Below are 12,724 nucleotides of genomic sequence, written 5' to 3' on the forward strand. Positions count from 1 at the left end.
GCTACATTTGAAGGACAGAAATTTGTCCTTTATCAAACAAATGGAAATTTATTGGAGGATTTATTAAAACAGTTCAAATATTTTTTTAAATTATGAAATAATTGAAAATGAACGGCTTTTAACATGCTTAATTGTTTTGTTTCGTTAATTGTAATATTATCAGAAGCCAAGCTGTGCGTGTGATAAAAAAATCCTATTAATTTGATTAGCATCCTAGTTATAATTAAACTATTGTGATAAGTGATCAGCTGGAAACCATTTATAATACTGCACACAGAAATACCGGTATTCCACAAGTGATAATTAAGTTTACTAATTAAACTATTTCAACTGATAAATTTATATATAATTTTTTTTTACACGAATTGCATTTCTCGTGACAAATGTGTAATTCGCATGATTTTTTTTTTATATACTTTTTATTTTATTATTATTATTATTTTGTTTCTTTTCTAGCAAATAAAAGATTATTCTGTGAGCATGTGACGAGTATTGGGAGGATACTTGCATATATTAGAAAGTGTGCCAGATGTCATATAAGCTATACACTGTCACGTGCGTTATTTGTCAACGATTAAACAGTTAAAAGTCCCGTTGATTGTAAATAAAGCATTGCTCAACTTGCATACTTCTAGACTTTTTTTTCTTTTGCGAGCAATCGGTCTTTGCAAGCATATGTATGAAGTAAGCACACGTAAAAATGTAACCCTCCCCCTTTTCAATTTTCTTATATCCCAGATTTTATTTTCCCCCGAATTTTCACGAAACAGGTAAAATTTTAACTATTAGCAACAGTTGTGAATCATCACGAACTCACTACCCTGTAACCCCCCCCCCCCTTCCCAGCCTCCAAATTAATGAATATCTTCATATCTTTGCTACCATGGATGCACTTTAAAATCTTAAGTTCTTAATGATATTTTTCATTTTTCTAATATTATATTTGTGGACCTTCTCACTAATTAGAAAGTACTTATTGCCTGCTGATCCATTTATTTATAATAATATATAAATAATGCAAAATACATTTTATGGTAATATTGAAAAATTTGCTCTAAAACTTCAAACAAATTTAAGCATCATTTTCTCCCCCAAAAATATAATAAGTAAAGGATAAGTGTAAACATTTTTTATATATATCATCAGAATATATTCCTAATTCGCTGATTCTGAGAAACTTCTATGTTAAATAAGAAGGTAATAAACCTTGTTAACTTCAAATACAAGATTTGTACAGTAGTTGTTTTATAACAAACCATTTATTACAACACAGTGTAAATGACAGCATTTCCATAAATACATAAATTTCAGTCTAAAGAAAGTATCACAGTCATTGTTATACTTGGAATGATCATTTAAAAAAAAAAAAAGAGTGTACAAGAAGAGAATTTGGGACGGAACTTATCTTTTTCTCATAAATACTCAAGCAGACTTTATCTTCATTATTATTTTTGTAATAAAAATTATTGTTCTAGTCCTGGGCCTGTTCTGTCCTTGTTGACAGAGAGAGGGTAACACGTCGTAGAGCCATCTGAACATGAGGAAATTCCTGGTTCAAGCGATCCACAATGGCACTCAATGCCTGCATTCTGTCCACTTGTTTAGTACTTTCGTTCTCTAATGATGATTCTGATTTGCAGAGCATCACATATTTGCCCTCCTTGGCTTGCTGGAAATACTTAGATTTCTGCTGTTTACCTAGCAACTCAGACATATTCTGAAAAATTGAAAAAATAGTTGTATCATTTATCTTTCATTCGTAATAATGAAATTTATTATTAAAATCTTTTACATAAGAGATTACATCACTGTGGCAGATGTTGCATTATAAATGTAGCTGGATTATTCCTTAATTAATTTCAAACATCCCTACACCTGACCTGGAATTCTGCCTTGAAGTCTATGAGATTGATCAACCCGATATATTTCTGTAGACAGTTGGTAACAAACCTAATATTAAGTAACTTGCGAAAGATTTGAGAGTTTTATTGATTGGTTAATTACCTTCTGCTTGTTCTCAAACAGCCTTTCAATATCCCCGTCCAGCGTGTCGGACTGACTCTGTAAATGCTGGACGTGGACTTGTCTATCCTCCAACTGTTGACTTAGCTCCACCTGGTGGGCGCGCAACTCCTGAATCTCGTCATCACATGCATTGGCTTCCTATAAATAACAAAAACCTTTTATATAGGCAGGTTTGTTCCATGTCAGTTAAAGGAAATTTTTTCAAGCATAAAAGAAGTCTGAGAAGAAGGAAGTTGGAATATATATGTGAAGCATCACTACTGACCTGGATTGTGACTTTGACCTTCTTTCTAAGCTCTCCCATTTGTCGTTCAAATGTCCCCTTTGTAAGCACTTTCTTATTTATCTTCTGTTGGGCATCCCCTCTGGTGACAATGGTATCCCTCCTGAAAAACACAATTTCAATTTTTTTTTTTTTACCTTGATAATCAAAACAAGCATTCTGAGAGTATTGCATTAGCAATACTAGTCCCCTAACGGCAAGTGTAATCTGGTTCCCGTTAAGAATTGAAAATGCCATAATTCCGCCAAAAATTAATGAAGTGGGACGAAATGCAAAATTGATCTATAACTAATCAAGGTAAAGCCACATACCAAAAATCAGCTCAATATCTACAAGCGTTTAGAAGAAAATTGCGGAAAACCCTTAAAAATTGAAAAGGCTGTCATTCCGTCAAAAATCAATGAAGCGGAACGAAATGCAAACTTGATCTGTAACTCATCAAGATACACTCACATACAAAAATCAGCTCAATATCTGCAAGCGTTTAGGGAAAAAGTGCGGAAAACCAAGTGGGACAGACTGACAGACAGACAGAGGGACAGACAGACAGACGGACAGACAGACAGACAGACGGACGGACAGACGGACGGACAGACTCAGAGGAAACCTATAGTCCCCTCCGGTTTCACCGGTAGGGGACTAATAATGGTAATGTTTCAAAGATATTACATGCAGCTGCAGAGACAGATTCTATTCAATATGCACTGCAACATCATTTTCAATGCATTTAATATTTAGGTTTGTACATTATTCATCCAACATTATTGACAAGTATATCGTGCATGTCCTTAAATTTGGTAAAAGAAAATTTCAGAACATTTTTTGATAAATGTGTGGCATGAATTTTGAAATTTGTTGGAAAGATTTTAAAATATATAAATCAATCGAGCTGTCAGCTGAACATGCTAGAATAAGATAATTCTTAAAATCAATACTTCCACATACTCAGTTTACTTGTATTCAAGCAAGAGATTTTGAACTAAAATTTTTAGGACCTTTGACCTACCTGGACACAGCCTTTTCCATCTCCTGGATCATTTTCTCCTGTTGTTTCATCAGCTGAGAATATCTGACTTGCATTCTGTGAATCTCGGCATTCATGGCCTTGATCTCACCCTGTCCAACTTCCGAGTCCACTGCAGCTCGAGTTTCTCGAGCAAGCTGAGTTTTCTTCTCCCATAACATGATCTGTCGTCTAATACACAAAGATGAAGTATAGATATATATGCATCAACAGTATGCAGTAATTTTTCACCTGATGAGAAAGAAGACAGAATAAATAGAAAAATACTTACTCAGCTTCTACCAAACTGTTCAGTAGTCTCTCTTTTTCTTCTTTAATTCCATCTAGATTTTCCTGGAGTTCTATAGACTCCCTTTCTGCTTCCTGTAATAAGTAAATGTTATAAACACCCCCAAAAGCCTATAGAAATGAATGTAAACACGATATCAAATGTAAATTAAAACTGACCTTGAGAGCCATAATGAAATCATTCTCAAGGAGGATGTTGTCTTGATGGAGGTTATCATGAGTTCCCTTTTCCTTGTTATGGAGGGTGTTCAGTTTGATCATGTCATTCTGCATACCGCTGATGCTTCTCTCAATTTCATAAGTCTCTCGTCTCTGCTCATCTATATCTCCTGTAGGAAACAATTTCAAAATACATGTATAATGACAAATGAGTCTGAACTCTACGAAGGATTGCACTGAGCCTAACCCTAACTCAATCTTTAGCTGTAACCCGTATATTTCTTAATCTTCATAAATGAGGTTTTTGTTCTCTGCTCTTGACACAGATATTGTAGCTGTATCTCACCTTCTGTTCTGATCTTCTTTTGAGACAGAATGGTGAGTTGTTTCTTGAGCTTGCGGACGTCCACAGACTGCATGTCTTTGTCCTTGGTGAGCTGCACAAGCTCGCTCTGTTGTCTGAGCCACATCTGCTGGAGTTCAGCAATCTCCTGCTGTCGAGCTTCAATGGACTTTTGGAGGGAATTGATTGTGATCTCCAAAGGACCTAGCTCAACACCCTGCAAAATAAAGTTTGAAAAATCAGTGTATAAGTAATTCAAAATTATGTCCAAAATGTTGAACTAGCTGTATCTGAAGCAGATCTGTAGCTCACTGGTCTTACAATTTGGCTGTCCATTTCAAATTATCAAACCTGTGAGCTACAGAATGCATAACTCACAATAGAACAAAAAAAGTGTGCAATCTTACCCCAGCTTTAGTAATGAGAACTTCCAATTTCTTATTGTACTGGTCTATGATATTCTGTTTCCTCTCAATAATAGCATTTCTCTTCACAATTTCCTGTTCACTGCGACTGATGATTTCATTCTTCTGTGCAATCTCCTCATCCAATTGATCCAGGATCTTTCCCAGTCTCTCTATACGAGTTTGAACATTGGAAATTTCTAAAGAATCTCTTGATATTGTGTTTTCCACCTCTGCCATTTGTGTTTCCTGAATTACAAGAATAAATCATGAAGCATGAATTTATGAGCCTTGTATCAAGGTAAGTCATTTTTCTATTCAGTGGACATCAGTGGTCAGTGCTTACCAGACTCTTGGTCAGTTCTCGCTGCTTGCCAGTCAGTTTCTTGGTATATTGTGCAGCTTTGTCCATTGTCAGTTGACTTCTCATCTTCTCCATTATCTGATCTTCAAGTTCTACTTTCTCTAGGTATTCTCTTTCTATTTGTTTTCTCAAAGCATTCAACTCATTCAGTCTCAGAGTTTTATCCTGTAAAAAATAGGGGATACATGATCAGTAAAGTCATTTAGATCTTGCATACATATCCAAAAGTCATTTAGATCTTGCATACATATCCAAAATGTGGTATGTACCAGTAATGCACTCGAAAGGGTATCGAATAAGTTTAAATTTCACTGCATACTTATCCTTAGATTTATTTCTCATTCTACAACAAGGTTTATAGTTGTTTCTATAACAATTTTTATTTAACTGTCAAAATTATGCAAACAGATTTAGCAGAGAATGAGATTCTGGCAGTTTAATTTAAGTCTTGAGTTTGAAAAATGTGTACTCACTGTGACAGCACGGTTCAGTGCCTGCTCAGTCTCGTGTAACATCCTGGTGTACGTAGCATACTCAGCCTTCAGAGCGTCATGCTTGGCTTGACACTGATTCAGCTGTTTCTTTACAGTTTCTATGTCTCTTTCTGTTTTGTTCAAAATGAGGGTAAGTTTCTCATTCTGTTCTTGTTCTTTGAAAATGGATTTCTTGAACCCTTCAATTTCTGTTTCCAGTGACAGCACCTTTTGTTCTTGAGTGCTACAAATGAAAAAGAAGAGCTTAGTATTGGTGTTCACAAATTCCATTAGAATTTGACATAAAAATCTTGTAAATGTGCATACTTGAGAGCTTCCTGCATGGCAGAATGTGCCTCATCTCTTCTCCTCATACCAATCAGAGAACTATTCCACTGCTGGAACAATTGTTTCTTTTCTAAATGGATAGCCTAAAAAGAGAAGCAAACATGAATTCAAAATTCCCTACATTGAATCAACAGGAAACTATCATAACCACATTCATCATAGTAGTATTTGCCTCAATTTCCATATGTGCTTCCATTAGAGCCTCTTTGGCAGCTTTCGTTTCCTCAGTCTGAGCTGCAATTTGAGCTTCAAACATGGCTATTTCCTCTTTGAGCTTGTCCACTCTTTCTACGAGTCGGTCCACAAAAAGGTCCTGTTTTTGTTTTTCTATTTCTGCCTTGGCAACCTCTGTATCTGCCTTTTCAGCAGCTCTCCGCATTATGGCAATGTCTGATCTAACATCTTCTTTAGCATTCTGCATGTAGAAGAGACGCAGGGCCAAATTTTCAACTTCTCCTTGGAGTTCAGCACCTACAATTAATCAGTACAAATATTTGTTATACAGTCTCTAAATCCTTTAATCTTGTGGTAAAAAAAATTATGCTGAACTTCTGCTGTTGACTTACATTTTTTCTTCTCCTTGTTGACAATGAGCTGGTTTTCTTTGTAGGTATTTCTCACATCTTCTAACTGAGCCTCCTCTTGCTGGCGATTCTGATTCAGGTTAGCAAATTCATCATGATGTTTCTCCAGCAGCATCTGGAATCTGGCTAGCTCCTGCTGAATTCCATACAAGTCTACACCCAAATCTTCTCGCTCTTTCCTACGATTCCTGAGAGCCTCTGTTAGCTCTCTCAGTTCCAATGTCACTTTCTCATTTTGTGATGTCAAATGAGATTTCAAGGCATTTTGGAATCTTTTCATCAAGGGCTAAAGTAAAGAATAACAATTCTTGTTTGATAAAGGAATAATATTCTTTCAAAATTCATATTTAATTCTGTAATTTTTTTTTTAATTTCTGCCTTGAACTTACATGATCTGGGTCAAGGACAACCATGTCTGTTTCTGCTTCACTTCCTGCATCTGATTCCACTCCCTCCTCATCTTCCATCTCCTCATCATCATCCCCGCTGTCTCCACCTCCGTCCCCACCATCAGGACCAGGATGCGGTACCAGGTCTTGTGGTGGTGGTTGACTGGGCTCTTCTGGTTCCTGGGGTGGCTCATCACCACCACCATCTCCCCCAAAGTCACCATTGTCTACAGGTGGCAACTCTCCTGATAAAACAATTCATAACAAGTTATTCTACAGATTTAATTCTAATTGGTGTTTTTGATAATATTTTTTTTAATTTTAAAATTGACTGTATTTTTTTTTCATTTACCGAAATCAATTTCCTGTGCACCTTCATCTTCTGGTGGACCTGGAAATAAAAAGATTATTCAAATGTACTACATGTACATTAATTACTTTCATGAACCAAATAATATACTTTATCTTACACCTTAGAGCAATTAAAGTGGCATCCATGAAAAATGTTAATTTTCCTAGGTCTATTTTGCAAATACATGTACCAGTGAAACATACCCATTTCCTCATTTCCATCATCTTTTGCTGCAGATGGTGGTCTGTCATCTACAGAAATTAAAATGGAAATTAAATATTAACTTGATAACAAATTTACACAATCCTATACTTCGACAGTTTGGGGTTTTAATTGGTAAATTTTCAATTTTGAATTATAAGGGGGAAAAACTGTGTAAATTTTAACTGCTAACATTTATGTGCTTACAAAATTGTTTAAATTCCAATAAAATTCTTAAGTCCCATTAATGATGGGTTTTTTATGTGTTTGATGTGTTCTATTGTCTGATATATCAACAATAGGTGGACAGTTTTAGCACATTGACAGGACATTGAACCCCGAGGGCTAAACAAGTGTTCTGACATGTAAAACAAGCACTGTACCCAATGTTGTTTTTGATCATTGCATAATCTCTCATCAGACAAGATAAATATTATTGTTTGTACTCCACCGTCAGGTGTAATTTCTATAATCTATGAGTGTGAGTCCTTTGATTTATTCAAATATTTTTGGGTCAAAAGTGATAATAGATGGGTTTGATCAATAACTACTTTTATAATTTGAAGGAAAGTATCAGACAGATAAATAAAGATGTATACATAATTTATTGCAATTAAGTCAAATTAGTGGGAAAACATCATAAAAAAGAGGTTTTGAAATCAAATTCTTATAATTTTATTGCTTTTTGTTTAGAGTTCAATTTTCCTTTTGTTTTCTTTTTCTTTTTACCCTCTTTCTTTCTTTTTTTTTTGTTTTTTGTTTTTGTTTTTTTTTTGTTTTTTGCAGGTTGCAAACAAGGGCCCTGGGGACACTGTCTAGTATAAACATCTGCTTGTGATAAAAACTTTGTTTTAACAAACACTGGGATCAATATAACAGAGAGTACATTATCACTATAATCTCCTTACAAATCACCCTCCTAAATCCATTGATTATTTGATGCCTATCTTAACAGGAGATCAGAGACACTGATTACAAAATCCCCAACAAATACTCATATCACACATTCATGCTGTGGTTTCACAGTTGTCCACATCAAACTGAGAAAGCCAGTTGCTTAGAGGATTCCTGGGTTATATGTATATATCAGTGCACTCTTTTAATTGTAATAAGTTTGCTCTTGTTTAACGTGTCTCTTGCATATTTGATCAAAGAAACTTATAAGTACTGGAGGCCAGCCTGTTCAACTGTCCTTCAAGTACAAGACGAGTACTTTGAAATGAAAAGAAAATTTATCTCCAGTTAACATTTACAGCTATATATATACTGATTTTATGAACATCATCTTTACTCTAACATTTACCCAATACATTCCATGATATTCTCTGACTTTTAACTCCTTTAAAAAGTTCTACAATTTTGTAAAAATTGAATTTACATAGACAATATTACAGTTGAACTTTGGTATCTCAAACACGGATATCTCGAATACCATGGATATATGTCGAAGTCATTTTGATGTCCCAACTGCTATTCCTTAAGTATTTTACCCTGGATATCTTGAATCCTCAGATATCTCAAAGTATTTTCTCAGTCTCTTCGAGTTCGAGATGACGAGGTTTGACTGTACTTATTTCAGTATGTTTTTCTTAAATTTACTGAAGAAAAAATGGATTGTTTCTTTTTCTGTCTTTTTTTTTCCCTAGGACTACTTTATTTTACCATAAGAATCCCAGGGTATGGGATGTTATAAGATAAAATACAGTTCTGTTTCAAAATTTGAAATGGAAAATGGAGACATTTTAGGGTTATGTGGCACTTTGTGGACAAAAAATTACAGAACGTGTTTGATGTGATCTTTTCTGGGTTATTCTATACCTTTACTAGCACTTGGGGGTCTGGAGTCCTTTTTCCCAGCAGCACTTGTGGGTCTAGACCCTTTCTTTTCTGTGGCACTAGGTGGCCTTGATCCTCTTTTTGAGCCTGCAGAGGGAGGTCTACTTCCTACCTGGGAGGGTGGCTTTTCACCAGTCTCTGGTTTAGGTGATCTTGCAGAAGTTGGACGAGAACTAGGTTTGGCTGATGTGGGCCTAGATCCAGCTTTAGAACCTATAGATGAATATATGGTTGGCATAAGAAATAGTTTATTCATAAAAAAGGAAAAAAAGCCATTGAAGTGATCATTAAATTTTATATTAAAGATATTTGGGTTTGCACACAAAAGAGAGTTTAATTAAATTAAATTCTTGGAAATTTTTATCTTGTTATTTTTTCCCTATTAAATCTATGAAAGTACTTCCTAAATCAAATGGCCAATGAAACTTGGTAGATAAAGAAAGAGTAGTTTAGTTAAATCTGGAGTAGGTAAACTTCACAACTGTAACTTAATGTGAAATCTCTTTGGAGGCATTTTGGCACAACAAAAACACAGGGTAAAACTTTCTATGTGCAGAAGACAGTGAATAATACACAATAATGGTAGGAACTTGTTACTAATATTTTCCTTGATAATTTTGAATGGTATAGGATACATTTTTTTATGCCCCCCTACAGTTAGAACTGTCTTACCTGGCTTTGCTCAGGTGGGCCTAGAGGATGTCTAGCTACAGTTAGAGCTTAGCTGAGATGGGTCTAGAGAATGTCTACCTATAGTCCCCCTAGAGTTGGAGCTGTTTTAAGTGGCTTAACTCAGGTGGGCCTAGAGGATGTCTAGCTACAGTTGGAGCTTAGCTGAGATGGGTCTAGAGAATGTCTACCTACAGTTGGAGCTGTTTTATTTGGCTTAGCTGAGGTGGGCTTAAAGGATGTCTAGTTACAATTGGAGCTGTCTTATTGGGCTTGGCTGAGGTGGGCTTAGAGGATGTCTAGCAACAGTTGGAGCTGTCTTATCTGGCTATGCTGAGGTGGACCTAGAGATGTCTTGCTACAGTTGGAGCTGTCTTATTTGGCTTAACTGAGGTGAGCTAGATATCTAGCTACAGTGGAGCTGTCTTACCTGGCATAGCTCAGGTGGGCTTATAGAATGTCTAGCTTCAGTTGGAGCCCTCTTACCAGGCTTAGCTGAGGTGGGCCTATAGAATGTCTAGCTACAGTTGGAGCTCTCTTACCTGGCTTAGGTGAGGTGGGCTTATAGAATGTCTAGCTACAGTTGGAGCTATCTTACCTGGCTTAGCTGAGGCAGGCCTAGAGGATGGTTTCCCTGAGGGTGGTCTTGATGATGAGGGGGCAGGTTCCTTACCAGCCTCCATTTCTCCAGAATCAAACTACAAAAAATAATTAACAATATCAAAATGAGAATTATATATAATTAAAACATGGCTTCCTGACATCCCAAATTCTGAACAATACTTGTAATGAACAAAATCATAAAACTACATGCACTGACACTTCCAACATTTTTTTGTTTTTTATGCTTAGTTTACATTCAAAAACCCTTATTATATTTAGGATAAGTAATATCTTTTATGACATTCAGGCCTTTCAAAATCTGCCGGTACCCTGTACTTTTACCTGGCTGAAATTATGATTGCACCTGCCAAAATATTTGATGGAGAAAAATTCAATTATATATTTAATTAAAATCCCTTCCACATGGTACCTCTCATTTTTGTAAAAGTACTACCTGTTTCTAATTTCTTTGAAAGCCCTGGATATTCATTAAATTTGTTTGGTTTATGTTTATTATTTGCTTCATTATAATTACCTCTTGTAGAGCTTTCACAGTTGCATCAGTGACAACATTGCCCAAAGTTTCCTTGCCTTCACCTGAAGGAGGTCTAAAAATAAAAAAAAGAAAATTATATGTATATAAAGTCATTTTTTATGCAAATTTCTTTGTGGCAAAAGATGCCCAGATTTGGTTATACAAAAGAGTAAATACCCATGAAGTACTAATTGTCATTAGTGATGAAACAATAACCAGCATGCGAATCTGTGTGATTATACCCCAATTCTCTGTTCACCCTGAGTAGATTTGCTAGCATGGTTTTCCCCCAAAGATAGTAATGGATGTTTATATTAAGCAACAGTGGTCAGAGTTCATTAGTGCAGCCATTAACAAGCACTTCAGTTACTTTAAATAATAGTTGGCATATCAATACCAAGTTATTTCCAATTTTAATTAAAACCTAACCTGAAAGTTAAACAATGGCATTTTTGCTGCTGTTTGCAAAAAAAATTGAATTCTGTAGGTTTAAATAATATGTTTTTCTTTTTTTATCATTATTTTGCATTTGTTAAATATTTGAGAAGAGTAACTACTAATGTGTCCATTTCTATTGGTTATGCAACAATAAAATATATACATGACCAAAACCACAGAAATCAATAACATTTATGTCTCTACATGATAACATACTACATAAAGTTGAACTTTGGTAATTCAAACATTGATATCTCGAATACCAAAGTTATTTGGAGGTCCCAACCACTTTTCCTTGATGTATTTACCCTCAATTTGTCAAACCCTCAGATATTTCGAACTTTATTCTAGGTCCCAATCATAGTAAGTGATCTCCACCTTTAATCAAATTCTGAACAAAATCTGATTCACTTTAGTTAATCACCTTACACCTACTGTATTATAGTTTTGGATAACTTAAAATTTCACATCAAAAACCTTCGCCATAGTAAACAGACAGATACACAAGCATTTTAGTGATTTGTCGAAACTTCACACATGCCATGATTTGACACCTTATGACTACTGTACTGTAAAGGGTGTGTGTGTGTGTGTCATCAATACAGGTATAAATGGAGCGAACCATTTGAGGCGAAACCGCTCAGGGCAACAGGTAATCAGAAGAACCCATCTGTTACCTCAGAATAATATTAAGTACTCTAACGTACTCTAGTGTACTCTGTTTAGGAAGACTTATACATGAACAGATGAATAGGTTGCACTTTAATCGAAGTCAATATATATATATATATATATATATATATATATATATATATATATATATATATAGACGTATTCCAACTGTGGTGAGGACTGAGGGCTTGCTCCGAGACACAGTTAGATTATTCTAACTAGCAAATTCCCTGTACTCAACATAAAAAGTATTTCCCCTCCTTGGTCCATAACAACCATACTATATTATAAATTATTAAATTACAGGAAGAGACTGACAGGATTGTCAAAAAAAGACTTCAAAAATGGTACTGATCTCCATATACCCGATATAAACATAACTATAAATCGAAGAAAAGAAAACTTGGCATTTATAAAGACTCAATTTCCGAGATTCTCATTAATTCACAACTCAAAAATGTAACAAAAGAATATTTAAAAATTCGAATAATCATGAATTTAAACGAAATACATTACCCCTCTTCTTGATCTGCCATAGTTGTAGTTGTTGCTATGCAGGAAATAATAATTTGGTGAATTATGGGTAATCTGTGCCTTCGGACTCTACTTGTATTTTCCCTTGTTCAAGGTAAAGTTTTTCGCGAAATGATTTCCGAGTGTAAAATATAGAACCAATGAAATTTCACTTTACATTGAATATTAGATATGTGTCAACATCATAATGATGAAGAAAG

General features: G+C 35.1%; 1 protein-coding gene across 1 annotated transcript; it reads right to left on the reverse strand.

Annotated features, from left to right (window-relative positions):
- Window positions 1–1,243: 1,243 nt before the first annotated feature.
- Window positions 1,244–12,550, reverse strand: LOC133184135 (coiled-coil domain-containing protein 40-like). Its single transcript, XM_061319004.1, has 20 exons — window positions 12,507–12,550; window positions 10,881–10,953; window positions 10,341–10,440; window positions 9,056–9,286; window positions 7,240–7,287; window positions 7,037–7,075; window positions 6,685–6,929; window positions 6,278–6,581; window positions 5,884–6,182; window positions 5,691–5,794; window positions 5,364–5,607; window positions 4,873–5,055; window positions 4,530–4,775; window positions 4,126–4,339; window positions 3,780–3,949; window positions 3,604–3,695; window positions 3,315–3,503; window positions 2,291–2,411; window positions 2,005–2,163; window positions 1,244–1,717 (listed from the first exon to the last, which is right to left on the reverse strand). Exons 1-20 carry the CDS (start codon window positions 12,524–12,526, stop codon window positions 1,472–1,474), a joined length of 3,327 nt encoding a protein of 1,108 aa, XP_061174988.1. The 5' UTR covers window positions 12,527–12,550; the 3' UTR covers window positions 1,244–1,471.
- Between the last annotated feature and the right edge of the window lie 174 nt (window positions 12,551–12,724).

The sequence above is a fragment of the Saccostrea echinata genome, unplaced genomic scaffold (genome assembly GCF_033153115.1).
Source record: "Saccostrea echinata isolate AGI-Se365-2 ecotype Australia unplaced genomic scaffold, CSIRO_AGI_Sech_v1 ptg000010l, whole genome shotgun sequence".
Lineage (NCBI taxonomy): Eukaryota > Metazoa > Mollusca > Bivalvia > Ostreida > Ostreidae > Saccostrea > Saccostrea echinata.

Coding starts and splice junctions, on each gene's coding strand:
- LOC133184135 (XM_061319004.1), bottom strand. CDS start 12,526: ATGGCAGATCAAGAAGAGGG. Junction 6,183..6,277: donor CAACAAGGAGAAGAAAAAAT/GTAAGTCAACAG, acceptor GATTAATTGTAG/GTGCTGAACTCCAAGGAGAA. Junction 1,718..2,004: donor TGTTTGAGAACAAGCAGAAG/GTAATTAACCAA, acceptor TCAATTTTTCAG/AATATGTCTGAGTTGCTAGG.